This window comes from Bufo bufo, chromosome 5 (genome assembly GCF_905171765.1).
Source record: "Bufo bufo chromosome 5, aBufBuf1.1, whole genome shotgun sequence".
NCBI classification, from domain to species: domain Eukaryota; kingdom Metazoa; phylum Chordata; class Amphibia; order Anura; family Bufonidae; genus Bufo; species Bufo bufo.
The window spans coordinates 423,926,241-423,952,649 of NC_053393.1; the positions used below are offsets into that span (position 1 = coordinate 423,926,241).

The 26,409-nt window shown below is 42.2% G+C and overlaps 1 protein-coding gene across 1 annotated transcript in view; it reads left to right on the forward strand.

Annotated features, from left to right (window-relative positions):
• The window catches only part of STT3B (STT3 oligosaccharyltransferase complex catalytic subunit B), a 97,267-nt gene extending 77,415 nt beyond the window's left edge, over positions 1 to 19,852 (forward strand). Inside the window, exons 11-16 of the mRNA XM_040433368.1 lie at positions 5,029 to 5,216; positions 5,795 to 5,966; positions 12,126 to 12,299; positions 12,626 to 12,739; positions 14,463 to 14,675; positions 18,311 to 19,852. Of these exons, the coding sequence (XP_040289302.1) occupies positions 5,029 to 5,216; positions 5,795 to 5,966; positions 12,126 to 12,299; positions 12,626 to 12,739; positions 14,463 to 14,675; positions 18,311 to 18,391 (942 nt within the window). The 3' untranslated portion in view covers positions 18,392 to 19,852. The remainder of the gene's footprint in view (positions 1 to 5,028; positions 5,217 to 5,794; positions 5,967 to 12,125; positions 12,300 to 12,625; positions 12,740 to 14,462; positions 14,676 to 18,310) is intronic.
• Positions 19,853 to 26,409: the final 6,557 nt, after the last annotated feature.

Here is a 26,409-nt window from a genome sequence, read left to right on the forward strand (position 1 = left end):
TGAACTATTGTTTAAATCATTGGCTCTCCCTCCCTGCAGTGCCCTCTGCACAGGTTAGAGTATGCCCAGAAGACTCTCCCATAGACGTCAGTGCATCATTTCCATTCTATACGTTTTTTTCCGCAGCCGCAAGGACATAGGAAAGTATCTCTGAACTGCTGTTAATAGCAGCCTCAGACAAGATGGCTGCCCCATAATCATGTACAGAAAACAACAACAAAAAACGCTAAATAAAGAGATTAGAGGAAAAAAAAAGACCCCACCGAAAAGCTGAATTTTCCTTTTGGATTAGTGTTGTACATTTCTCATTCAAGTGCTTTCCTCTGTCGTTGCAGTCTCTTAATAGCTGCTGTGCTGACCATAACCTTGACACCGAACGGTGAAATATGCAGCAATATTCAGCGGAGATCTTCCACGTGAATGTACCGTTAGGCTACTTTCACACTAGCATTTTGGCTTTACGTTTGTGAGATCTGATCAGTTTTGCCCTAATGCATTCTGAATGGTAAAGGACCCGCTCAGAATGCATCAGTTTGCCTCTGTTCAGTCTCTATTCCGCTCCGGAGGCTGACACCAAAACGCTGCCTGCAGCGTTTTTTGTCCGCCTGACGAAGCGGAGCCAAATGGGTCCTGGCACACAATGTAAGTCAATGGGGAAGGATCCTTTTTCTCTGACACAATAGAAAACGGATCCGTCCCCCATTGACTTTCAATGGTGTTCAAGACTGATCCGTCATGGCTATAGAAGACATAATACAACCGGATCCGTTCATGACGGATGCATTCAGTTGTATTATTGTAAGGGAAGCGTTTTTGCAGATCCATGACGGATCCACAAAAAACGCTAGTGTGAAAGTAGCCTTAGTTGCATTAGAGCAGGCATGGCCAACCTGAGGCTCTCCAGATGTTGCAAAACTACAATTCCCACCATGCCCTGCTGTAGGCTGATAGCTGTTGGCAGTGTGGGCATGCTGGGAGTTGTAGTTTTGCAACATCTGGAGAGCCTCAGGTTGGCAATCCCTGCATTAGAGGGTCGCCTTCAGAGTTCTGTTGCAAATTCTACCAGATGTGATGGATGGAATGGTGCTGTATGCATCGCTATTCATCCTGTCGGCGACAGAACCCACCAACAGACCATCCGTTGTAGGACGGACCTGGCAAAGAGCCTTGGCTTCCCTTATGATTGCCTGGTAGAAGAGCCAAAACTGATATTAACCTTCAGACCTATTGGCAATGGATGGAGTTTACATTTACCTTTTTTAGGGTAGCGTACCCCTGTATAATAAACGTGGTGTCCAGGAGATTGCATATTTTTAGCAATAGGCTAAAAAAATAAAAATAAAAAAACTGCCCATGTCCAGATGCTTCCCGATTCCCCACTGATCTCTGCTTCTGGGTCCCTTTCGACACAGCCAATCACTGGCTGAGGTAGGTCACTGCTGTGTAGTTATTGGCTAATGTCAAGAGGGACCAGGAAGCCGAGGCCATCAAGGACTGGAAAGCATCAGAATCGGTAACGTAGGACTTATTTCACACTGTTCTGCCTTTTTGAAAATAATCTAATCCCCCTGAACAAGACCCTTAGAAGTTGTGAGGTAATACAGACCTCAGAATAAGGCTACTTTTATACGTTGCGTTGTTTTCCGGTATTGAGATCCAGCACAGCATCTAAATACCGGAAAAGAACGTTTCCGTTTTTAGTCCTCATGCATTCTGAATGGAAAAAGATCCATTCCGTTAGCATTCCGTTTTGTGGTCAGACACAAATCCGCTGCAAGTTGGTGACTGATTTGTTTTATTTTTTTGGGAGCCTAAAAAAAACGGATCCGTTGCCCATTGAATTTCAATGTATTTAGTGACCAGTTTTTTTTTCTCCGTAACTGATGCGTCCTGATGTGCAAAATCAAAACAGATCCGTTTAATTCCGGTATTGAGATCCCCTGCCGGATCTCAATACCAGAATTCACAACGCAAGTGTGAAAGTAGCCTAAATATATGTAGAGCAGCCTTGGTTTTCAACCTCTTGCAGCTTTATGATCCAGACTAAATACCTTGCTGAGGATTTTACGGAATGAATACATACGTCCCAGAGCAATTAAAAGATACCTTATCTGAGTACCAGTGATCGGAAAGCCAGTCATTAAGAACACGAGCCGCTTTAACCTACTCGCAGTGGAATATTTAAAGGATGTTGTTTTGCTCCAGACGTCTTTTCCATTGATTCCCGGTCTTTCCCCTATAAGCATAGCTCGCTGTAATTGATGTGACGTTGGAAGCGGTGTTTAATCTCCGCATTGTGCAACCACCTCTCCAAGAAGTTAGGTAATGAAGTGCAGACAATGGCAATTCACTTTTTTTATTTTTTTTTCTCTACTTTTAATTACTCAACAAAATGAAAGAACTTGGCTAGGCAGAGGATGCGGGGGATAACAGGTTGATTATACAATTATCGTTCTGAATGTCAGATTATTTTCCATGCTGGTTGCCACTCAGCGGGGTGAATGCTAGATTACCTGCTGCTGTGTAAGTATTACATTATGAACACTCGTCTGCCAAGAGGGCACCAGGGAATAACCGGCGTTGTTTGGGAAAAGCAATACCGCATCTGATGAGTTCAGCTTATCCTGTGTGCTGCCAAGGTAACAACAGAGCTAGTTGACCCGTCTTCCGGGTTGGTCCTTACTGCTCATACATGTTCTGGGAACCATGTAATAAACAATGCGTTTAAAAAAAGAAAAACACGGTAGGATGGTGCCGATGGCCTGTTACTGCTTTTATAGCAGACACTGTATGCATAATGTCCTCCTCTTAGGTCTCGCACACACAATGCTGATTTTGATCAGTATTTTTCCAATTTATTTTTTTTAAGCCAAAGTCAGAAGTAAAAAAAAACATGGAAGATATTTTGGAGCATTCTTTTGGGGACTGTTAGAGATGGTCAAGTACATCTTGTGACAACCCATTCAACACACGACCTATCCTTTTCAGCTGACCTGACCGGATTCATGTCAAGACACGGTCCAATGTTCCTAGGCATACTAATTCCCAAATACTGCCCCTGTTATCGTGCTGTGTAAACGGGACCTGCAGCCCAGAAACAATAATTTGAGCAATCGCTTGTCTGTCCCCATTCAGGAGAGATCATTGGTGCATGTAAAAGCAGCTCTCGCCTCTTCTGATGAGGAGGCAGTTATAGGGAACGAACAGTCCATTCTTGATTGCGGAGTGGGCCCAATGTAAAGGGACCTTATGGGTATATTGACACACGGCAGAGTAATACGCTGTTCTAGTGAGAGAGCTTGAGCAGAAGATGAATTTTGTTCTCTTTACATGACCAAAGACGTCAGCCGTCAAACCACTCGCTTCTCCATTTGGCCAAATTAGCATGTTTCCGTAGAGGGAAGAAGATATGCAGATGCCAGACACCTGTGGCACTGCATATCGGTGGGCACATATGAGGAATGGGGCAGCAGCATCAGGGGTTGCTGCCATAACAACCAGCTTAAAGAGGAACTCCACCCAAAAGTAATCATTTTACATGTGATCAAACCACTGGAGAATGTTGACTGTAAATGTCTTAGAGACTTGCACAACCTTCTAAATGGTGGCCATTTAAAAAACCCATGGCGTATTGCATTAGAGTGCTGTGTCAGGGATTACCTGGGAATCAAGCTCACGGAGTCCACCAGTGTAATTTTCTGGCATGTGACCGTGAAATATTAGATTATTGTTTAGTGTCTTGTCTTTATACATAGGTTTCATAGAATGAGTCAGAAACATGACCTAGATTTCGGTCTTTTGCCTGTCTGGCGCACTCTGGTTGTTAGAGATAATTAAAAACATCTGACAACCCTTCCAACGTCTTATAATGGAAACAAAACCTGATTATACTCCCCATTTCTCTGCTGTGCTGGTCCAGTGCTCCTGCCACGTTCTACAAGCAGCAGAGGTGATCTGTTCAGTTACTTGAGGTGTCGGGAGCACAGCCTTACTGGAGCCCTAACCCTTCTAAGGGAAATCAGTAAGACGGTAGAGAGACTTCAAGTAATGCCCTAAAGGGAAACTGCCAAGTAAAGTTTTCTTTTTTGGTGGGGAGCCTATTGCTCAAAGTTGTTTTGCTTTCTGGTTGATTCCTGTGAAGGAGACAGCAAGTCCTTAGATTTGACCAAAAAAGTCATCACAGGAGTCATCTGGCACATAACTTTTTGTGCTTTTCTCTCGTATTGTATTTAGCCTCTTAATGAGTTTGGACCGTTTGTTTAGTTTACCGTTCATGCCTGGCACATTACGTGCAACTTACAAATATGCATTTATCAGTGAGGACTTCTTCTTTTGTGATGCTTGTTAGTTTTGCAGTCTCCATGGAAACCGCAATTTTCCCATGAACCTTTTCCCCCTAGAAAATCCAGCCATAAGAAGGCTTTTTTTTTTTTTTTGGCAATCGTGCAATAAAAAAAAGAAAATCAAGTTTTATACGGGTCTTTAAGATTGTAACAGTGAACGATTTAAAAAAAATAATAAAAAATTTGTAGCGGGAGGAGTTACCAATCAGCCTGGGCACGTGTAGTATTCAGCAGAAAGTGCTGGAATCTTATTCAGAAGTTCATTGAACAGCTGCCATAAAAGCACAGCAGTCATTAAGGGGTTAGGTGAATCAGTACCTGGCCATCCCAGATCCTAATGTATGTTACTTCTCTCTTCCTAACTGCTGTCTAAGGTGACCTCATGTTGAAGAATACATTTGTAAAGTATTTAAATTGCGCGTTTTTTTTTTTTTTACCGGTAACTACATTATTGGAAGCAATAGGACTTTAGATGTTGTGTAAACTGTAATTTATGCAATTTATCAGGACCTTCAGAGTAAATTAGAGCTGAGCATTTTCCTAGTCAGTCAGATGTAAAGAGCTTTGACCTGCGAAGACCATGACTTGTTTTACTAGTAATTACTAGCCGTTCAGAACCCACTTCTGTTAAGGCATAGATGATATGAGGACCTCTGCATCAAATTCTGTCTTTGTGTCCATTCAGGCTGGAAAAGTGAGAAAACATGTTTCTGAGCAGGAGAAGACTGAAGAAGGCCTGGGACCCAACATCAAGAGCGTGGTCACCATGTTGATGCTTATGTTGCTGATGATGTTTGCTGTACATTGCACATGGGTGACTAGCAATGCCTACTCAAGTCCCAGCGTTGTGCTGGCTTCTTATAATCATGATGGGTAAGAACCAGAAGCCTGATGTTTGTGAAGAAAGGGTTCTTTATGGGTCTTTTTAACATTTTAATTCTAATGTTGTATACTTCAGTGGGACTTGCTAAACCCTACCGCCATGGTTTCGATATCTTGCATTGATGAAGACTAATAAGCCAGGAACAACTGTATGAAAGTTAAACTAGGCTGCATCCGTGCTTTACTCCAGCCGTTCTGGATGCATAGTTGACCATTAGGGATTGGTTTGGATGAATCTCTCTCCTCTCCAGAATAAGGATTTAAATCCCTGTTCGTGTGAATGTGCAGTTTTGCTTTGTCTGAAATTGCTAGAGTAAACAGGCTTTGTTGCATTTTAATCTTCCACTGTAACCGTATGTTGTAGCTAGGAGTGATCACTATTGGGAGCTTGTGGACGTTGTGCCTTCTACCAGTTGAAAGACTATGGTATACCTTGAAAATTCAGCCAAAAGGAGTAAAGGGTTTCTTTTATTTCAATGTGTTTTTTTTGTTTTGTTTTTTTAAATGGGTAGAAGCCTAATTTTAAATTGCCGCCAATACTTTGTTTGACACCATCAGTCTCGTTTCAGAACAAGAAACATCTTGGATGACTTCAGAGAAGCATACTACTGGCTTAGGCAAAATACTGATGAACATGCTCGTGTGATGTCTTGGTGGGATTATGGCTACCAGATAGCAGGAATGGCTAATCGGACAACGCTGGTAGACAATAACACGTGGAATAATAGTCATATAGCATTGGTAAGCGTACAAAAAGGTCTCTTGGCTTGGAAAGAACACAAACATTAAAACAAAAAAACTATAGATTTTGACATCTCACCAAACACTGCATTATGCACCAAGACATACAAACATTTGCTAACATGGGTTGTCTGTGTAGGAGTTGAAGGAACCCAACCATATCAGTCAAGTGGGGTTATGTAATATGTGTATAGAAACTGTATATCTGGTTCATGGGTTAGGCCAGGACTGGCCAGGTTGCAGCTCTGTCAGCTTTTCAGCATGTTTTAGATCTACCTCTCCTTACAGGGGTATTCTGGTACCAAGTTTTTAAATAAAAATGCTGTTGGAGAGGGCAAAAATAACTGAGTACTCCCTTTAATGATCCTCCAGTGCTGCTGGTGTCTGGTCGCTGTTGCGTTCCCTGCTCATCTCTACTTCCTCTCCAGAAACTACTTGACCTGCACACTCCAATGACCTACCACTGCCAGTAATTGTCCGAGAGTGGGCAGGCCAAGTCATTTGCAGTATGTCAAACCAAGGAAGTGGAATTGGAGAGGGGCGGGGATTACTTGGGTACAGTAAGTATTCAGTTTTATTTTTGCTCCCTCCGAGCCCATTTTTATTTAAAATGATTGCATCAGAATACCCTTTTAAGATTTTGAAGTGTTTAATAATTACCAATATATCTTTACTCCTTAGTTTATATAAGGAAAATGTCTCTGCCCCCTTACTCATGCAGGGTGGAGACTCCTCAAATGATCAGGAGGGTGAGGAACCCTGGATATGAAAGACTGTTCTCCATTGCTTATGTTTAAAGGTTGTTCGATATATTGCAGTATGGGAAAAGAAGTTGAGAGGTGGTTATAACCCAAGAAGACTGAATGTTTTAAGAGCTTACCGATATAATGATCTGACACATCAGTCTTTCTGTTATTGGCTATAGAGAGTGTGGTGGATAGTACACTGGTTCCCAAGTTAGAATGTTAATTGGTTCCATTGTAACTTGAAACCATTGTAACTTGAGTCCATTACTCTATTGAAAACCAGTATTTGGTTCCAAAGACCCAAATGTCATCCCACGATAAGAGAATGTGAAGTTTTAAGAAAAATAAGCAGACAACAAAGACGTATAAAGCTAGTCCTTACTTAAAACAGGAATAGATGCTGAAAGCTGTAAATAACTTTCTATGGTGAGGGGAAGCGCTTCGGAGTCTTGCATAGTAAATTCATATACCAGAAAAATAAAATGGAGCTGCAGCTCATCCTGGCTCGGACAAGGGGCAGTACAGAACATGCAGAGGTGCTACTAGACAACCAAAACCAGTGAAATGGCCCTGTTGGTTGGACCTGAGAAACATTGTATGTTGAGTTTACGTTCAACTTACGGTGGGTCAGAAAAGACCATTGTTATGCTGAATATGTTGTATCCTGAGGCCATTGTATCTTGAGGGACCATTGTATCTTATACCCGGCAGCGTGTCCACACTGTTTTCATTACTGTTGAGATTTGTGCACACAGCCAACCCAAATATATTAACTGTGTAAAGTATAATACATGATGTTGGTTATGTCTTATGCGCTTCTTAATGGCTGATTACTGTAATGCTAGAACAACTGTGTGTTTGTAATTCAGACAAACTTTTGCCAGAAGGTGTCCCTAATGGTAAGCCATTTGAAGGTTGGCCCTACTGCTGGGTGAGCTCCTTCCTATCACCTGGGATAGTCACTGGAAAATGTACCCTTTTATTTAAAACAAAAAATTTTTTTCACTTCTATACTGCAGGCTGTCAGCTCCCCCACTACCCCCCTCCCCACACGGCTGCTAAAGATCAGTCAATTGAATGGGAGCCTGCTTTAATTCCTGATATCTCAGGGGATATATCTGTTAGAAATCTGGTTAGGAGCGAAAGCAGCTGAAACTTGCTTTGACTTCCATCTATGACTCTTGATCCAGTTCTAACAGTGAGACCCATATCTCTAGCTTCAACCCAACCTGAGATATGAGGATTTAAAGCAGCACTTCCACCCTTCAGTCTGCTGCCTGCGCCTAGCTCGGGCTGAACTGTTAAAGGAGCTATCCTGGAAAAGATAATGATGACTTATATTCAGGATAGGTCATCACACTGGCGGAGTCCAAGTCCCAGCATCCCTGCTGATCAGCCGTTTCAGGGAGCCGCTGTGCTCATCAAAGCTCTGGTGAGCGAAGCAGGCTCCTGGTGGATTTCTAAGGACAGCGCCATACATCATATAGTGGCAGTGCTTGCTATTGCAGCTCAGCCCCATTGACTTGAATGGAGCTGAGCTGCAACTAGGAGCTGCACCCGCCCAATCAGCAGCACGGGCCTGGCTGTTACTGATAGCCGGGCCCCTGCTGCATCCGCCGGCATTGCTGTATGCAGTGATGCCGACAGATTAACCCGTTCACATGCCGCAGTCAGCGCTGGCCACGACACATGCAGGGTTTGCAAAGGGAGAGTGCTCTCTCTGACTCCATCGGTCCCCCGCGCTGTGGTAAAAGGGAGCCGATGGAGCCCGCCGGCTATGGAAGCCCAGGAGATCCAGTCGGCAGGCTGGGTCTCCTAGGCAACTGTCAGCGTCTTGCTGTGTAAGACGCTGACAGTTCAATTCAGTACAATACAGAATGTCACATAATCTACCACCTCAGATGAACACCGTAAAAAAAAAAAAAACTGAGCAAAAAATGCTATTTTTATTTTTTGTCACCTTGCATCACAAAATGTGTAATTCCAAACGATAAAAAAGACGTGTCCCCTAATATAGTATCAGTCGTCTCTTCCCGCAAAAAAATGAGCACCTACATAGGACAATTGCCCAAACGATAAATAAAATATGGCTCTTAGAAAATGGACACAGTAAAACATGATTTCCTTCTTCAAAAATGCTTTTATTGTGTAAAACTGAAATAAATGTAAAAAATTTGGGTAGACATATTGGGTATCACCGCGGCCGTAATAATCTGCTCTATAAAAATATCACATGATCTATCCCCTCAGTTGAACACCGTAAAAAAAATAAAAACTGTACCAAAAGACACTTTTTTTTGTCACCATACATCACAAAAAATTGAATTCCAAGCGATCAAAAAGACATATGTACCCCAATATAGTACCAATCAGTCGTCTCTTCCCGCAAAAAATGAGCCCCTACATAGGACAATCGCACAAACGATAAAAATATGGCTTTCAGAAAATGGAGACACTAAAACATGATTTATTTATCAAAAATGCTTTTATAGTGTAAAGCTGAAATAAATTAGACATATTGGGTATCTCCACATCTGTAATGAATTGCTTTTTAAAAATATTGACACACCCCCTAATGTGAACACCATAAAAAAATAAAAACTATGCAAAAAATGCCATTTTTTTTTTGTCACCTTTCATCACAAAAAATGTAATACCAAGTGATCAAAAAGGTATATGCAACTCAAAATAGTACCAATCAAGCCGCCATCTCCTCCTGCAAAAAATGAGCCGCTACGTCGCACAAAAAAAGAAAAAAATATGGCTTTCAGAAAATGGAGATGCTAAAAAAAGTTTTAATTTTTTAAAATTTATTTTATTGCGTAAAACTGAAATAAATAAAAAGTAGGCCTATTGGGTATTGCTGCGTCTGTAAAAACTGAGCCGATCGGCAGAAAAATAAAAAAATATAGCTTTCAGGAAATGGTGACACAAAAACATGATTTCTTTTTTTCACAAATGCTTTTATTGCATAAAACTAAACTATAAATTAAAAATAGACATATTAGGTATTGCTACGTCTGTAATGACCTGCTGTATAAATATCACATGATCTACCCCTTCAGTTGAACGCTGTTAAAAAATTAATTAAAAAAAAGCCATTTTTTGGGGTCACCTTGCCCCAAAAAGTGTCATTAAATGATCAAAAAATCATGTTTCCATAAATGGTACCAATAAAAATGTCAGCTCTTCCTACAAAAAAAGATGCCCCTGCACAAGACTATCAGCAGAAAAATAAAAGAAATGTAGCTTTTAGAAAATAAAGACACAAATATTTTTGTAAAACTGAAACAACAAAAAATACACATTTGATCCGTATCAACCTGCTTTATAAAAGCAACACATGATCTGTCAGAGTTCCGTAAAAAAAGAAAAATAAAAACTGCCACAACAGCCATTTTTTGGTTACCTTGCCTTACAAAAAGTGTAATATTGAGCAATCAAAAATCATATGTACCCCAAAATAGTGTACCAATAAAACTGTCACCTCATCCTGTAGTTTACAAAATGGGGTCACTTTTTGGGAGTTTCTACTCTGGGGTTGCATCCAGGGGGACTTCAAATGTGACATGGCAACTTAAAATTATCCCAGCGACATCTGCCCTCCAAAATCCATATGGCGCTCCTTTCCCTCTGCACCCTGCCGTGTGCCCATACAGCAGTTTACCACCACATGGGTGTTTCTGTAAACTGCAGAATCGGGGTAATAAATATTGAGTTGCTGTGTTACAGGGAAAATAGATTAAAATGAAAAATCTGCAAAAAAAGTGAAATTTTGACATTTCACCTCAATTTTTCCTAAAGGGTTAACAAAGTTTGAAAAAATCAGTTTTGAATAACGTAAAGAGTGTAGTTTCTAAAATGTGGTCCTTTATGGGTGGTTTCTACTATCTAAGGCTAGTTTCACACTTGCGGCAGGACGGATCCGACATGCTGTTCACCATGTCGGATCCGTCCTGCGGCTATTTCTGACATGCAGTAATTTTAGTCCGGCGGCCCGGGGGCACGGCGAAATAGCCGCAGGACGGATCCGACATGGTGAACAGCATGTCTGATCCGTCCTGCCGCAAGTGTGAAAGTACCCTAAGCTCCACAAAGTGACTTCATAACTGAACTGGTCCTTAAAGGGAGTCTTTCACCTATACTAACCGTTATAGACCACGAACACCATTATCAGCATTATAGTCCCCATATGTGAATGCTACTTACTGTTTAGCTGGCCGTCACTTATTTTCTTCAAAAAACACTTTTATTCAATATGCAAATTAGGTCTGAAGATGCCCAGGCCCCTCCTCGCTATTCATCTGAAACCCCTCCCCTTTCACCACTCTGGCCCGCCCTAGGTTCTTCTGATTACCTCCTCCCTTCAGTGTGAAATACCACACCTGCGCCGTGCATCCGAATCGCCGTGCCTGCGCACAGCATTACTCATTATTGGCATCAGCATCCGAGCGTTTATTGCGCATGTGCCGGCCCCAACATCCTGATCTAGCCGGCCGGCTTGAACGCCGCCCCTGGGCACCTTCAGACCTAATTGCATATTGAATAAAAGTGTTTTTTTTTTAAAGAAAATAAGCGACGGCCAGCTAAACAGTAAGTAGCATTCACATATGGGGACTATAATGCTGATAATGGTGTTAGTGTTCTATAACGGTCAGTATAGGTGAAAGGCTCCCTTTTTAAAAAGTGGGTTTTGGAAATTTTCTTAAATTTTAAGGATTGCTTCTAAAATTCTAATCCTTCTAACGTCCTAAAAAAAAATAAAAAATTATTTTACAAAATGATGCTAACATGAAGTAGAAATCTGTGAAATGTACAGTAACAACTACTAGTATCACAATCTGCTTTAAAAGCAGACATTCAAATTTCAAAAATTTAGAATTTTTCCAAATTGTCTGAATTTGGGATTTTTTTTTTATTTTTTTTAGAAATAAAGGTGAAACATATTGACTCAAATTTGCCACTAACAGGACGTACAATGTCATGAGAAAACAGCCTCAGAATCGCTCATATAAGTAAAAGCTTTTGAGTTATTACCACATAAAGTGAAACATGACAGATTTGCAAAATGTGGCTGTCCTTTATGGTGAAAATTGGCTTGGCCTTAAAGGGGTTAATGCTGCCTCGGCTTTTATTTATCTTGGGCACCCCCTTTAATTGCTTGATTCACTATTAGTGATATTACAGTTTCCCTGTAGACCTCAAAGGCGTGCGCACAAAAAAAAAATATCTTCTAACGTTCTTTATTATGTAATTCTCTCTGAGCGATGGAAACATAAGTGGGAAGGTGTAAAACGAAGACTTTCCTGCCTGTGGAGATGAGTCATGATCAGTAGGCATAAATGGATAGCACTGTCTCTCTTCTGTGCCTGCTCTTAGAAATTTACACTTCTTAATCTCAATTTTATTCCAGGTCGGGAAAGCCATGTCTTCAAACGAGTCAGCCGCTTATGAAATCATGCGCAGCCTGGATGTAGATTATGTGCTGATCATCTTTGGAGGGGTGATCGGCTACTCTGGAGATGACATCAATAAGTTTCTCTGGATGGTTAGAATAGCGGAAGGAGAGCATCCCAAGGATATCAGGGTAAGAATATATGCAGACCTAATAAGCCTTTGGCTATTAAAGGGACGTTATACCCACAGTCCGCGGTTTTCTGTGCCAGTGAATGCAAAGGTTTTACTCCCTGCAAGCAGCAATTTCACGTGAAAATGTCAGACTATTAGTAGCTCTCTTGTACGTTGTAGAGTTGTCTCTTCTGTAAAAGGTTGGGATTCAGCAAGCTGCTTTATGCTTTTTCTCTCAAGTATTTTCTTTTCATCATCCACTTTTGTTTGCTTCACTGTAGAAGATGTAATATAAAGATAAATTTAATTTTTCTTTTTTTTTTATCCATTTTAAATTTCAAATAGGAAAGTGATTATTTTACACCCCAAGGTGAATTCCGAGTTGACAAGGCCGGCTCTCCAACATTGCTCAACTGCCTCATGTATAAAATGTCATACTATCGGTTTGGTGAAATGCAGGTAAATGCCGTATGTAGAGACCCGTTCACTACAGTCTAAGGTTCCACTCTTTGAAGTAGAAGACTTAAAGCAGAGTTGGCAGAATTCTATGCAGAGAGGGAATATTATTTTCCTGTGTAGTGTATATCATTTGGTCTCTTAACTGGTTAGATATGGATTAGTAAATGGGGCTCAGTGAATATAGCCGAATAAATACTACTTGCAAAAATATTCTATGATTTGGAGAACCACCACACCAGGTCTAAAAAGCAGACTATGGGCGAGCATTTACAAACATGAAAAATCGTTTGTCAGAATTTTTATTTCATCCATTAGTTACAGGATCATTGTGGCTGATGAACTCTACAATTCTAGCTGTATTAAGTAATGATAATTAAAGGGGGTTTTCTAGGACTCCTATACTGATGACCTATCTTCAGGATAAACCATCAATATCTGATCGGTGGGGATCTGACTCCTGGCACCCCCACCGATCAGCTGTTTGAAGAGGCTGCGATGCTCTGTGACCTCCTCGCAGCTAATAAAGGTTGTGTACACCTTTTTGGAGGCAATTTTATTTTATGATGGCATGTTACCCATTTTTGGCTAAGCCTACTTTCACACCTGCGTTAGGTGCGAATCGGTCTGGTATCTGCACAGACGGATCCGCACCTATAAATGCAAACGCTGGTATCTGTTCAGTACGGATCCGTCTGCATAACTCGGTCAAAAAAAAGTCTCAGTCTAAAGTGTAAGTCAGGACGGATCCGTTTGGCTCCGCATCGCCAGGTGGACACCAAAACGCTGCAAGCAGCTTTTTGGTGTCTGCCTCCAGAGCGGAATGGAGCCAAACTGATGCATTCTGAACGGATCCGTTTGGGGCCCCTTGTGAGAGCCTTGAAACGGATCTCACAAGCGGACCCAGAAACAGCAGTGTGAAAGTAGTTTTAGTCATTTCTTTCAATTGGCCTTTATTAAAAATATTGAGCTGTTTTTCTAGCTGTGTGACTGGTACCTTCACTTTGTGCTGGTCATCCAATAAACCTTCTCTAAACTACTGAGAGGTGATAAAGGTAAGATGAGAAGCGAGCTATAATGAGTGTTTATTAGGTGAGAGAGCAGAGATTGGGAGTCCGTCTGCTGGTCTGAAGGAAAAGACAGAAAATCCACAGGCTGGTACTAGAGCATGTCAGCTCTGTACAGAAAAAAGGGTGCCATATTTTTAATAAAGGCCAACTTAAAAAATTATTAGCGCAAAAGGAGTACAATGCAATAATAAGAATAAATTGCCCCCAAAGGTGTTCCTAGCCTTTAAGCACAGTGCTGTACATTGTATAGCGGCTGTGCTTGGTATTGCAGCTCAGGCCCATTCACTTTAATGGGAATGAGCTGCAACTAGGCCATATGACCGTGACCTCACTGGCCTAGGGTGATGCCAGAGCACTACTGCCTCTTTAAACACCTGATTGGTGGGGGTGCAGGGAATTCAGATTCCTACTGATCAGATGTTTGATAGGTCATCAAAATGTGAATATTGCAAAACTCCTTTAAAACTTATATTTGGTTAAGTTTTTCTATCGTAAAAACTATACAGGACCGCGGTGCTACACTGCAATCCTGCTCTCCAAGAAATAAATAAATGCATTTGAGGTGCAATGGACTGTAGTCATCAGTATAAACCTTTTGACTTTGATTTCTTCCTCTATTCCGCTGATGTACATTTCTTTTCCTCATTGGCCTGCAGTTAGACTTTCGAACTCCTCCAGGCTTTGATCGTACCCGTAATGCAGAAATTGGGAATAAAGATATAAAGTTCAAACATTTGGAAGAGGCTTTCACTTCAGAGCACTGGCTCGTCAGAATATACAAAGTCAAACAGCTAGAAAACAGAGAAGCCCTTGACCATAAACCGAGGATTACCAACATTGTCCCTAAACAGAAGTATTTATCTAAGAAGGTAAGTTCTTGTGTGTCTCTAAGGGCTCTTTCCCACTTGCGTTCTTTTCTTCCGGCATAGAGTTCCGTCGTTGGGGCTCTATGCCTGAAGAATCCTGATCAGTTTTATCCTAATGCATTCTGAATGGAGAGAAATCCGTTCAGGATGCATCAGGATGTCTTCAGTTCCGGAACGGAACGTTTTTTGGCCGGAGAAAATACTGCAGCATGCTGCGCTTTTTGCTCCGGCCAAAAATCCTGAAGACTTGCCGCAAGGCCGGATCCGGAATTAATGCCCATTGAAAGGCATTGATCCGGATCCGGCCTTAAGCTAAATGTCGCTTCGGCGCATTGCCGGACCCGACATTTAGCTTTTTCTGAATGGTTACCATGGCTGCCGGGACGCTAAAGTCCTGGCAGCCATGGTAAAGTGTAGCGGGGAGCGGGGGAGCAGTATACTTACCGTCCGTGCGGCTCCCGGGGCGCTCCAGAGTGACGTCAGTGCGCCCCAAGCGCATGGATCACGTCATCCATGCACATGGGGCGCTCTGATGTCATTCTGGAGCGCCCCGGGAGCCGCACGGACTGTAAGTATACCGCTCCCCCGCTCCTACTATGGCAACCAGGACTTTAATAGCGTCCTGGCTGCCATAGTAACACTGAACGCAATTTGAAGACTGCTCCGTCTTCAAATGCTTTCAGTACACTTGCGTTTTTCCGGATCCGGCGTGTAATTCCGGCAAGTGGAGTACACGCCGTATCCGGACAACGCAAGTGTGAAAGAGGCTTAAGTCCTGCAATAGTTGATGGCTCCGCCATTCTGGTGGCATTCCTGAGTTGCAGCTGTTTCTGCAGTCGAGTAGGAGGAGGAGGCTACAGGAGGCAAAGAATGTTGCCCAGCGATCCTTGGTGGCGGAAGGACGTGCGCCAAAGAGCTCTCCGCCTGGGGCCCAGCCGCTTCTACATTTACCCAGTGTGCAGTTAGGGAGATATAGCGTCCCTGGCCGTGCTTACTGGTCCACAGTGTTGTTCTGAACTCTGACACACCTATGTGACATTAGTGGTCATTGTTAGCTGGCTCTCCTCTTTAAGTGTCCTTTTACATGGATTGATGTTTAGTCAAATTTATCGGGGATGAGCTTTTGCATAAACGCTCATTCCCAATAATCTGCCAGTGTAAAAGGTGCCGTCAACCACCTGATCTACGAGCTCAGAAAAGCACTGTTCCTGTGCAGACGATTGCAGAGTATGAACTGTGATCTGCTGTGCTGTGACAATGTTTTCTATGGGGACGAGATCACTATCGATTACTTCTCCCCATACAGCGGAGGTGATTGCTGCATATACATGCTTCCCCCTCTCCACTGTTCCCGATAATCTGCCAGATCATCTGTATAAGTAAAAGGGCTCTAATTGCTGTATTAGACCTGCAGATTAGCAGACGATTGTCCTGCAGCAATCTCCTCCACAGTATAGGGAGGAGGGATTGCTAATGCTGTCACTTGTCCCAATACTGATCATCATTTGCAAACAATGATTTTTAAACCTGTTGAAAAATTTCAATTGCCGGATGAACGGGTAATCGGCGGCAGTGTTCACTCTGCCCTTACCCCTGAAGACGCCGGTACACGGCGAAACATGTCGGGGGGCAGTGTGAGCCTCTAATCTTAACTCAGCATACCGCTGAAGCCTATTACTACTGTGTTTAGTAGTCACACAGTGTCCACAAGTTACACTGGCAGCGCGCAGCCAGTTAGACACTAGTGTGGAATCACACAGTAGCATACAACCCTGGTCAGGTGACATCCTGACAGTGCACTTAAAACTGATATTGAAAGGCCAGCGGGCGCTGGAAGTTTTAACCATTTAGTTTAGTTAGTCACTTATTCAAGTATTAGCAGCAGTATCAATTAAAAGCTATGTTTTAGCTATTGGTAGGTACAGGATCAATAGGTGTAATCTAGCCCTAACAGGCATTAAAAGTAATAAATTGTTGCACAATACACCTTATCCTTGTACTTAAAGGGAAAGTTTAGTTATTGACGATAATTGAAGGGAACTTGTCAGAAGTTTTGACCATGCTAAACTGCTAACATCCCTAGGTTGGGGCTCGTGAGCAGTACAAACATACCTTTTTGTATAGCTTTTCTAACAAGAGTGGTGTGAATATGAACTTTTATTCTACCAGATTATGCCCTTTAACACTTTCAGCCCTGAATGGTTTTTCATTTTTGCATTTTCGTTTTTCACTCCCTGCCTTTCTGGGGCCATAACTCCCCCCTTCATTCACATAGCCGTATGAGGGCTTATTTTTTGCAGGACAAGTGGCACTTTCTAATTCCAGAGAAAAAACTGTAATGTACATAAAAAATTACAATATTTTTATAGCATGAAATACAACAATACTTAATTTAAAATGCTCTCTTCATGGCATAGTAATACTTTTTGTCGGATAACCCCTTTAAGTGCACTGGAGTCGGAGCTTCACTGTGAATGCTACTTCACAGCTCTTCCCCCTCTGCTCGGAGTGACGGCTGTCGTAGTCTCCTGGTTGGATGACGCCCTAGTAGGGCAGACTGAAGAGTCTGTGAAGCTCCACCTCCTGGTCAGTTGCTGGAGCAGAATGTGGCCAAATAAAAGTTCATATTCATACAACTTCTTGTGTTTGGCATGGTCAAAACTTCTCAGAGTCCCTTTAAAGGGCTTCTGTCAACCCACTAAACAGGTGTTTTTTTTTTGGGTACTTATAATCCCTATACTGCGATTTATCCATACATAATGTGATTAATCATTTTGGTTCAGTAGATTCTGCTAAAAACGTACTTTTATAATATGTAAATTACCTGTCTACCAGCAAGTAGGGCGGCTACTTGCTGGTAGCAGCCGCATTCTCCTATCATAATGACGCCCCCTCCGCATGTTGATTGACAGGGCCAGCGGACGGGATCTTTCTCTGCTGGCCCTGTTTGCATTCAAAATCTGGCACCTGCGCAGTACCTGTCTTCAGTCTGGCGCCTGCGCCTATGATGTCACATCTACACCCGGCGCAGGCGCATTGAGGAAGGAGCGGCTGAGCAAGTGTCCTCCTCTCAGTGCGCCTGTGCCGACTGAAGACGGGTACGGCGCAGGCGCCAGATTTTGAATGCAGACTGGGCCAGCAGAGAGAGATCCCGTCCGCTGGCCCTGTCAATCAACATGAGGAGGGGGCATCATTATGATAGGAGAATGCGGCTGCTACCAGCAAGTAGCCGCCCTACTTGCTGGTAGACAGGTAATTTACATATTATAAAAGTAAGTTTTTAGCAGAATCTACTGAACCAAAATGATTAATCACATTATGTATGGATAAATCGCAGTATTAGGGATTAGAAGTACACAAAAAAAAAAAATGTTTAGTGGGGTGACAGAAGCCCTTTAATATGCTAATACATGCTGGTTTTGAATAATAAGTAATGTGTTACATTTATGTGACGCCTGAATTTGTCTTTTATTTGTTGGACATGGAATGTCTAATATGCCCAGTGCCCATGTATCTCCCAGAAGGTAACTTAGATAGCTAGAATATAGTGCTTATTACATGTCCTCTTTTGCTGTTAAAAAAAAATAAAAAAAAATTATTTATTTTTATTCCCCCCCCACCCCCCCTCTTGTTTTCAGACATCAAAAAGGAAGCGTGGCTATATAAAAAACAAGCTGGCCCTGAAGAAAGGCAAGAAACCTAGCAAGAAGACCATTTAAACCATCTGATCTCACAGGAAGGAGTTGTCCTTGGGAGATAACCAGTCTTTGCCTTTAGATGAGCTCATGTTCTTCAGTGGCATGAGAGTACAGAACCATCTCTGGTCCAGAATATTGTACACAATTTTCAGGCAATGTCTGATTACAAATGATATATTTATTGGCTTATTAAGAACAGCTGTTTTAGATTTGTAACGTGAAGCCAGACAGAGCTGCTGTCCTCTACCAACAGCAGATTTTTCTTTTTGTTTCTTTTATTTTATTTTTTTCGGACGGTGGGATTTTTATTTTTTCTTTATTGAAATTTTTTTGGGAATTGTAGACAATTTGGACTGTTTGCACCAAAGAGCCCTCTATTTTGGTTGCTATACTTGTCAATTTTTTTTTTTATCACAATAAAGATAAAATGCTAAACCCTTGAGCTGTGATTTCTTATCCTGCAATGCCCATTCACATGTAGGCACAGATCTAGTGGCAGACGTCTGCTGTTCCCTTTTTTCTTTTTTTTTTCTCCCTTGTACTGTCCTCGGTGTGGGTGTCTTTGCTGTCATTTTTTAGAAACAACTAAGAATATTTCAAACAATCGTAAATGTATCCAACACAATGTGGTCAGCTAAGTCTGCCTCAGCTATCACCTGCAAATAATGCAAGTTAGCCATTTTTGGACAGTCAATCAATTTTAAAAATATTGCCTTAGTCAATGGAGAATCTTATTTGTGATGATTACTTGCCCCTTTAATGCCATAAAGCCTGAACGGCAAGACTTTAACATGGACTAAATAGATCAACCAAATTTTAAAAGACGTAAACCCCGATGTTGAATGTTTTTTCTTTTGCACAATCATATAAAATGCAAACGGCCAAATAAGTTTAAATGTTTACATGTTTAAAACCATCTAAAAAGTTGACAAGTATACAGACATGTTACCATGTGAGCTAAATTGGGGACAGCCATTGATGATGATGTCTGTAAAGCGCTGCGGAATATGTCAGCGCTATATAAATGAGTAAAATAAATAAATGTGAAATCTGAGGGAATCTGAGCTAGACCAGAATTTCAAAATGATTTTTTTTCCCCCTCCGTAAAATAAGTGCAGTATACTTAACGACTTCTTTAATGATAACTAGGGTTTTTTTGGTTTTTTTTGTGGTTTTTTTGGCACTGTCAGTCATGCACTAAAATGTATATTGGGGTTGAACATTTGGGTGTTTTTTTTTGTTTTTTTTTGCTTTTGACATTATGCGGACTTGAACTTTTCTTAGTTTGACAGATGTCAACATTTTTTATTTTTTTTGTTGTTTAAACTTGACTTTGCCACAATGGTTGTTGGATTACCCTGTGTTTAGGATGTATCTTTTTTTTTTTTTTTATAATAAAATTGAGGTCAGAACTGGTGGTATCTCAGAAAAAGAATATCAAATTTTTCAGTTTGTTTTTCAAGCTTGTGATATTTTTACATACCATGAAGCTGCATCGCTGTTAAGCATCTGAATGCGGCTGCTAGAAAATGCTGGCAATCTGTATATTGGATTTAAAACTTTGGAAATTGACAATAGAAAAAAAATAAAGATTTAATTAAGGTTTTATGTAAAGTGTCCTGTTTTTGTTGCAAAATAAAAAATTCAAATGGCCAGTTTCTAAAAATGTATGCTGTCACATTCCTGGCAGCCAGCATTGGGGAAGGTTAGACTAAATAGCTCTTTTGGAATAGATTTTTGGTATAGCTTAAAAAGAACTTATTTTAAAAATGTTTATTAAAGAATTGATGTTTGAACAGAAATGCAGTAAAAAAAAAGTTTAATTTGAAATAAAAAGGAAAAAAAAGAATTCTGGTGTTTTTTTTTTTTCTTTTGTTATTTATTGACATTTGAAAATCCAAATAAAGCAATTATAGAAACATAATATGCAAAAGGATATCTCCCAAGAAAAATAACTATTTTGCTAGCACCACCTAATCCCAAGGCTTTTTAGAGAGCCACTTCTAATAGGTGGCGCTGATGAGATGGTTCTCTGTTCTGTTTCTTGGTAGATAGTTCAGCGAATTCTCCATAATTTGGACATTTACTGTAGATAAGGATAATCCATTCTTATGAAATAGCATTGATAAGTCTTACTTTCACACTTGCGGCAGGACAGATCCGACATGCTGTTCACAATGTCGGATCCGTCCTGCGGCTATTTCGCCGTGCCGCCGGACCGCCACTCCGTCCCCGTTGACTATAATGGGGACGGGTACGGAGCTACGGCGGTGCACGGCGAAAGGCTGCCGAACTAAAATTACTGCATGTCAGGCTTTTTAGTCTGGCGGCGAAATAGCCGCAGGACGGATCCGACATGGTGAACAGCATGTCGGATCCGTCCTGCCGCAAGTGTGAAAGGTGCCTTCACACACAGCAGATTTTGTGGCAGAAAATTCCTCAACTGGCAATCGGTTTCATTCACCTTTAATGAGGCTTGCAGAAATCCATGTGCTTGCTGCCACATTCAAATGAATGCAACTGATTATCAATTGGAAGGGGGCGTGGTTACCGTGACTTGAAGCAGAGAGGCCGCTGCCGCCTTGACTTCAAATGTGTGGAGAAGCGTGTCGGGCAGGGGATAAAACGATGTTTTCAGTACTTTTGCTGCATTTGCCTTCAGGAAGAAAGGAATCATCTGAAACACACTGCTGGCGGCTTGGGATGGTTTTGGGAGGTGACAGGTTCCCTTTAAGAATTTTTATTTGAAAAATCTCTGGATCACAAATGAGGAGAGCCAAGTATGGTAGACGGTATGCACTCCAATTCTTCCTGGAAATTGAGAATGGTAAAATAAGGATATAGCCAGAATTCAGCAGGTGCTTCTGAACACTTGGGGCAATGGGGGTTTGGAAATCTGCCTATTCTGTAATGGGCATAGTGAAGTCCCATAACAATGATTGATAAAGTACAGTTGTATAAGCTTGTTGATTGCTGGAGAAACAAATGTTGTGATCCCATCAAACATGCACAAGTGTCATCGGTGATGAATATTTTCCTCTTCTCCACCACAGGTAATGGTAGTGGGAGCTTTAGCGGATAAGATCAGATGAGAATTTATCATTGAGATTAGACCACCTGGGCCTTGGTGGATAAGGATAAGGCCTCGTTTTTCGGGTCCGCATCCGAGCCGCAGTTTTTGCAGTTCGGGTGCAGACCCATTCACTTCAATGCTGTCCGCATCCGTTGCTCTGTTCCGAGGCCCCTCAAAAAATATAGCATGTCCTATTGTCTGTTTTGCAGGCAAGAATGGGCATGTCTACAATGGGCCACCCATTCCTTCAAGGTTTTTGGAAGCCCCATATAAGTGAGGATGCTGTGCGTGTGCAGAGTACTCTCCTTCACTTCAGGGGATGTGTTCTGAAGATAGATGTGGGTCCAACCTGTCTGATATTTGTGACATATCCTAGCGATATGCAATGTTTGAGATGGGACAAATCCTTTAACATATACTGTGTTTTTCGCCCTATAAGATGCACCGGCCCATAAGACGCACCTAGGTTTTAGAGGAGGACAATGAGAAAAAAAATTTCATTAGACCTCAGGTCAGACCACCAATGTTAACCGCTTTACGTCCGCCCATAGGATATAAACGTCCTATGGGTGGACGTCTATTTCTGAAAGCACATTTTAAAACGTCTTTTCAGAAATGGCAGCTGCACGCTAATCGTGCAGCTGCTGATCGGGTTGCCCGCTGTCAGTGACAGCAGGGCAACCCTAAGACAAGGCAGGGACAGTGTCCAGGTGTCCCTGCCTTCCGGAGCGCTGTGTATGCAGAGAAGGAAGCGCTATGCGCTTATAGGTTGCGGCCCGGCAAAAGTGTTATAATGAATGATCAAAAAATCATATGTACCCAAAAATAGTACTAATAAAACTGGCACCTTATCCCCTAGTTTCCAAAATGGGGTCACTTCTTGGGAGTTTCTACTGTAAGGGTGCATCAGGGGGCTTCAAATGGGACATGGTATCTAAAAACCACGTGGAGTTCCTTTTCTTCTGCGCCCTGCCGTGTGCCCATACAGCAGTTTATGACCACATGTGGGGTGTTTCTGTAAACCGCAGAATCTGGGTAATAAATATTGAGTTTTGTTTGGCTGTTAACCATCGATGTGTTAAAGAAAAAAATTGATTAAAATTGAAAATCTGCCAAAAAAGTGAAATTTAAAAATTTGATCTCCATTTTCCTTTAATTCTTGTGGAACGCCTAAAGGGTTAACAAAGTTTGTAAAATCGGTTTTGAATACCTTGAGGGGTGTAGTTTCTACAGTGGGGTCATTTATGGGGGTATCCACTATGTAGGCCCCACAAAGTGACTTCAGACCTGAACTGGTCCTTAAAAAGTGGGTTTTGGCAATTTTCTTAAAAATTTGAAGAATTGCTTCTAAACTTCTAAGCCTTCTAACGCCTTAAAAAAATTAAATTACATTTCCAAAATGATGCCAACATAAAGTAGACATATGGGGAATGTTAAATAATATTTTATGAGGTATCACTTTCTGTTTTAAAAGCAGAGAAATTGAAATTTAGAAAATTGCGAATTTTTCACATTTTTGGGTAAATTTGGGATTTTTCATAAATAAAGGTGAAATATTTTGACTCAAATTTATGACACTCATGAAGTACAATGTGTCACGAGAAAACAGTCTCTGAATGACTTGGATAAATAAAGGCGTTCCAAAGTTATTACCACATAAAGTGAGATATGTCAGTTTTGCAAAATTTGGCCTGGTCAGGAAGGGGGCAAATGGCCCAGATGGCAGGTGGTTAATAAGACCTTCGCTCAGACCCCAATGTTATTGACACCCAATCAGACCTCAGATAGTAGCCCCATGCCTCATATCAGCCCCCAGCCTCATGTATGCAGCCCCCATGTCACAGAGCACGTAAAAAAAAAAACACACCTCTCCTGCTCCGGACACTGCCACTCCTCACCTCCAATACTCTTAATGCCACCGGCTGTGCTGTAAACCGATGCGCACAGAGTTCCCTCACGCTGTGTGCAGCCACAGCACAGCTGATAGCCGAGGACCAGGAAGTGGTGACTACAGAGCCTTCACTGCTTCCTGGTCCTCTGGTACTAATAAGTGCTTCCATAATGGAAACGCTCATTAGTATTCACCCCATAAGACACGATGACCTTTTTCCTTTTGTGGGGGGAAAAAAATGCGTCTTATGGGGTGAAAAATACAGTAAATCGCCTATATTACAGTGACCCTGAACTGCAACCAATAGGAAGCACCTGTCAAAGATTTGAAATATTCTAATAGAATTTAACCTGGGGTGCTGATGAAAGGGGTTAAATCTCTGGCACCTGCCCAAATCTTTCAGAGTTGCTTTGTGGATAGGTAATATACTATTTGTGAGAACTTAAAGAGGACCTTTCACCTATTATGACACTATGAACTAACTATACAGCCATGGAGAGCGGCACCCGGGGATCTCACTGTACTTACTATTATCCCTGGCCGCCGCTCCGTTCTCCTGCTATGCCCTCCGGTATCTCCGGTCACAAAGTTATGGTAGGCGGAGTCTGCCCTTGTGCTGCTGTAGCGCTGGCCAATCGCATTGCAGAGCTCACAGCCTGGGAGAAAATAACCTCCCAGGCTGTGAGCTCTGCGCTGCGATTGGCCAGCGCTAGAGCAGAACAAGGGCAGACTCCGCCTACCATAACTTAGTGACTGGAATCTCCGCCTACTATAACTTAGTGAGCGGAGATACCGGAGGGCATAACGGGAGAACGGAGCGGCGCCCGGGGATAATAGTAAGTGCAGTGAGATCCCCGGGTGCCGCTCCACATGTCTGTATAGTTAGTTCATAGTGTAATAATAGGTGAAAGGTCCTCTTTAAAGCGGCAATGTCACCAGGATCAGCCCTATTAAACCAGACATACTGCCTGGTAAGGCTAATCATGCCAATTAAAACTATACCTTTCTTTTGTATATATGCTAGACCGCTAAAGAGAGCGCTGCATTTTTATTCATATGCAAATGAGCAATTGGAGCACCAGGAGGTTGGCCTGAATCATTTGAGCACGGTTTTGTAACACGCCCTATTTTCTGCACTCTGCCCCCTCCGATAATTGACAGGGCTAGACGTGCTGAGGACAGAGCTGTCCTAGCATGTAGATATCATATATCTATGTACTTATAGCAACTGTAAAAAGACAGGTTGCTTTTGGGCAGTGTACCACATACTTTGCACGACCCAGACAGACCTCCAGCAAAGTGGATCATTTGATATGCTAACCAGTACGAGCAGCTCCCACAGTTTAGTTGTCCATCATCCAGGCACAGACGGCGCCTTTATTACACCCCCTCTATCTGCCCAGACCTTTTCAAGATGCTTTGCATGGTTTTTTTCTATGCTTATAATGTAAAACATATTACTGGTGTCTTTAAAATCATATATTGTGCTTGTGAATAAAACAGAAATATGTTGTTTTTTTTTCTTCCCAGAGCCGATCTCAATTTGGTGAAGCTATAGTACAGAGGTAGGCAACCTTTGGCACTCCAGCTGTTGTGAAACTAATTCCCAGCATGGTCCATTAATTTCTGTCCGAGTTCTGAGAAGAGCACCGGAAGTATGCATGCTGGGAGTTGTAGTTTCACAACAGCTGGAGTGCCGGAGGTTGCCTTACCCCTCTTTGTGACTTTTTAACAAATGTGTGTTTTTGAATCACATTCGACACTTAGGGCCAGTGTCCCTGCCCCAAGCACTCCTGACAAATTTACAGACATTTATGCCTGGCAGGGGCTGGAATAGTTTATCGGCAAGGTGCACGGACTTCTGACGGTATGCCTAATTAAAGGGTTTATCCAACCCCTATAATGACCCCCCCCCCCCCAGTGCCTGGGCACATTATACTTACTCCGGCACCTGCGTCGTTCCTGCTCACTGCACGGCTGCCACTGCATCTCCCTGTTGCGCGGATCAAAACGTACAGGGGGAAGGGGGTGCAGCCAATAACAGGCCGTGTCGGGGACCAGCCTCCCTAGCGTCACCAGCGATAAAGGAAATGCAGTGGCGGCTGTGCGGGGAGACACTGTTAATATTTAAGGTCAGGGCTCTATGCTTTAGCTTATTTACTTGTGTGCTTTTGGCCATTGTCTTGAGGTCATGAACTTACATTCTGATGTAAAATATTTCATACATTTATTACCTCATGCAATAACCGTACAGACCCTGGGGCAGCAATAAAGGCCAAAACTATAATGCTCCTTTAGCCGTTGGGATGCAATGTTTTTTTCCCTCCAAACATAGGGGGGAATTTATCACGACTGGCGTTCCCATACGTCAGTCTTGATTCCTCCTGTGTTGGAGTACGATGTGCCTAATTTATTAAGAGGCAGATGCCTCTTAATAAATTAGTCGCATCTCTGGCACTCCGTACGCTAGAAATTTAAATCTATACCAGGGGTTGCACAGTTTCTCCCGTAGGTTATAGTAAATCCAGCAGGCCGCAATATGTTCTGCCCCCTCCGCTAAGTCCCACCCATTTTCTCTACTTTAGAAAAGAGGTGAGAAGTAGTGATAAGTGCAGCGAGCTTCAGATGCTACATTTGAAGTCACTTTGTTCAAAACTTCGGATTAATACTGTACGGAGATCCGTCTCTGTACAGTATTAAAATGAATGGGCTCCGATGAGCCGAAGTCAGTTATTCACAAAGTTGCACAGGACTTCATGGAATAACTTCGGTAGTTGATTTTTTTATTTTTTTTTCTCATTCAAAAAGCATGAGGCAATAAGTCGAGAACAGTAAATATCAGATTCAAAAACATAGAACCACAGGGGGTCTACCCCTGTACCAAGAACATATTCAGTAAAGAAAAGGCACTGGGAAAAGGAGCATACAATAAAGACAGCAGGGGGGGGAACAGACACGAGCGCTGGTTACAGGTGTGCAGCCTGGAACTCACTGGAGGTGCGAAACGTCTCCCATGGGCTCCACGTCTTCACAAAACGAGCGACGGCCAATGGGGAAATGCAGATGAGGTCCTCC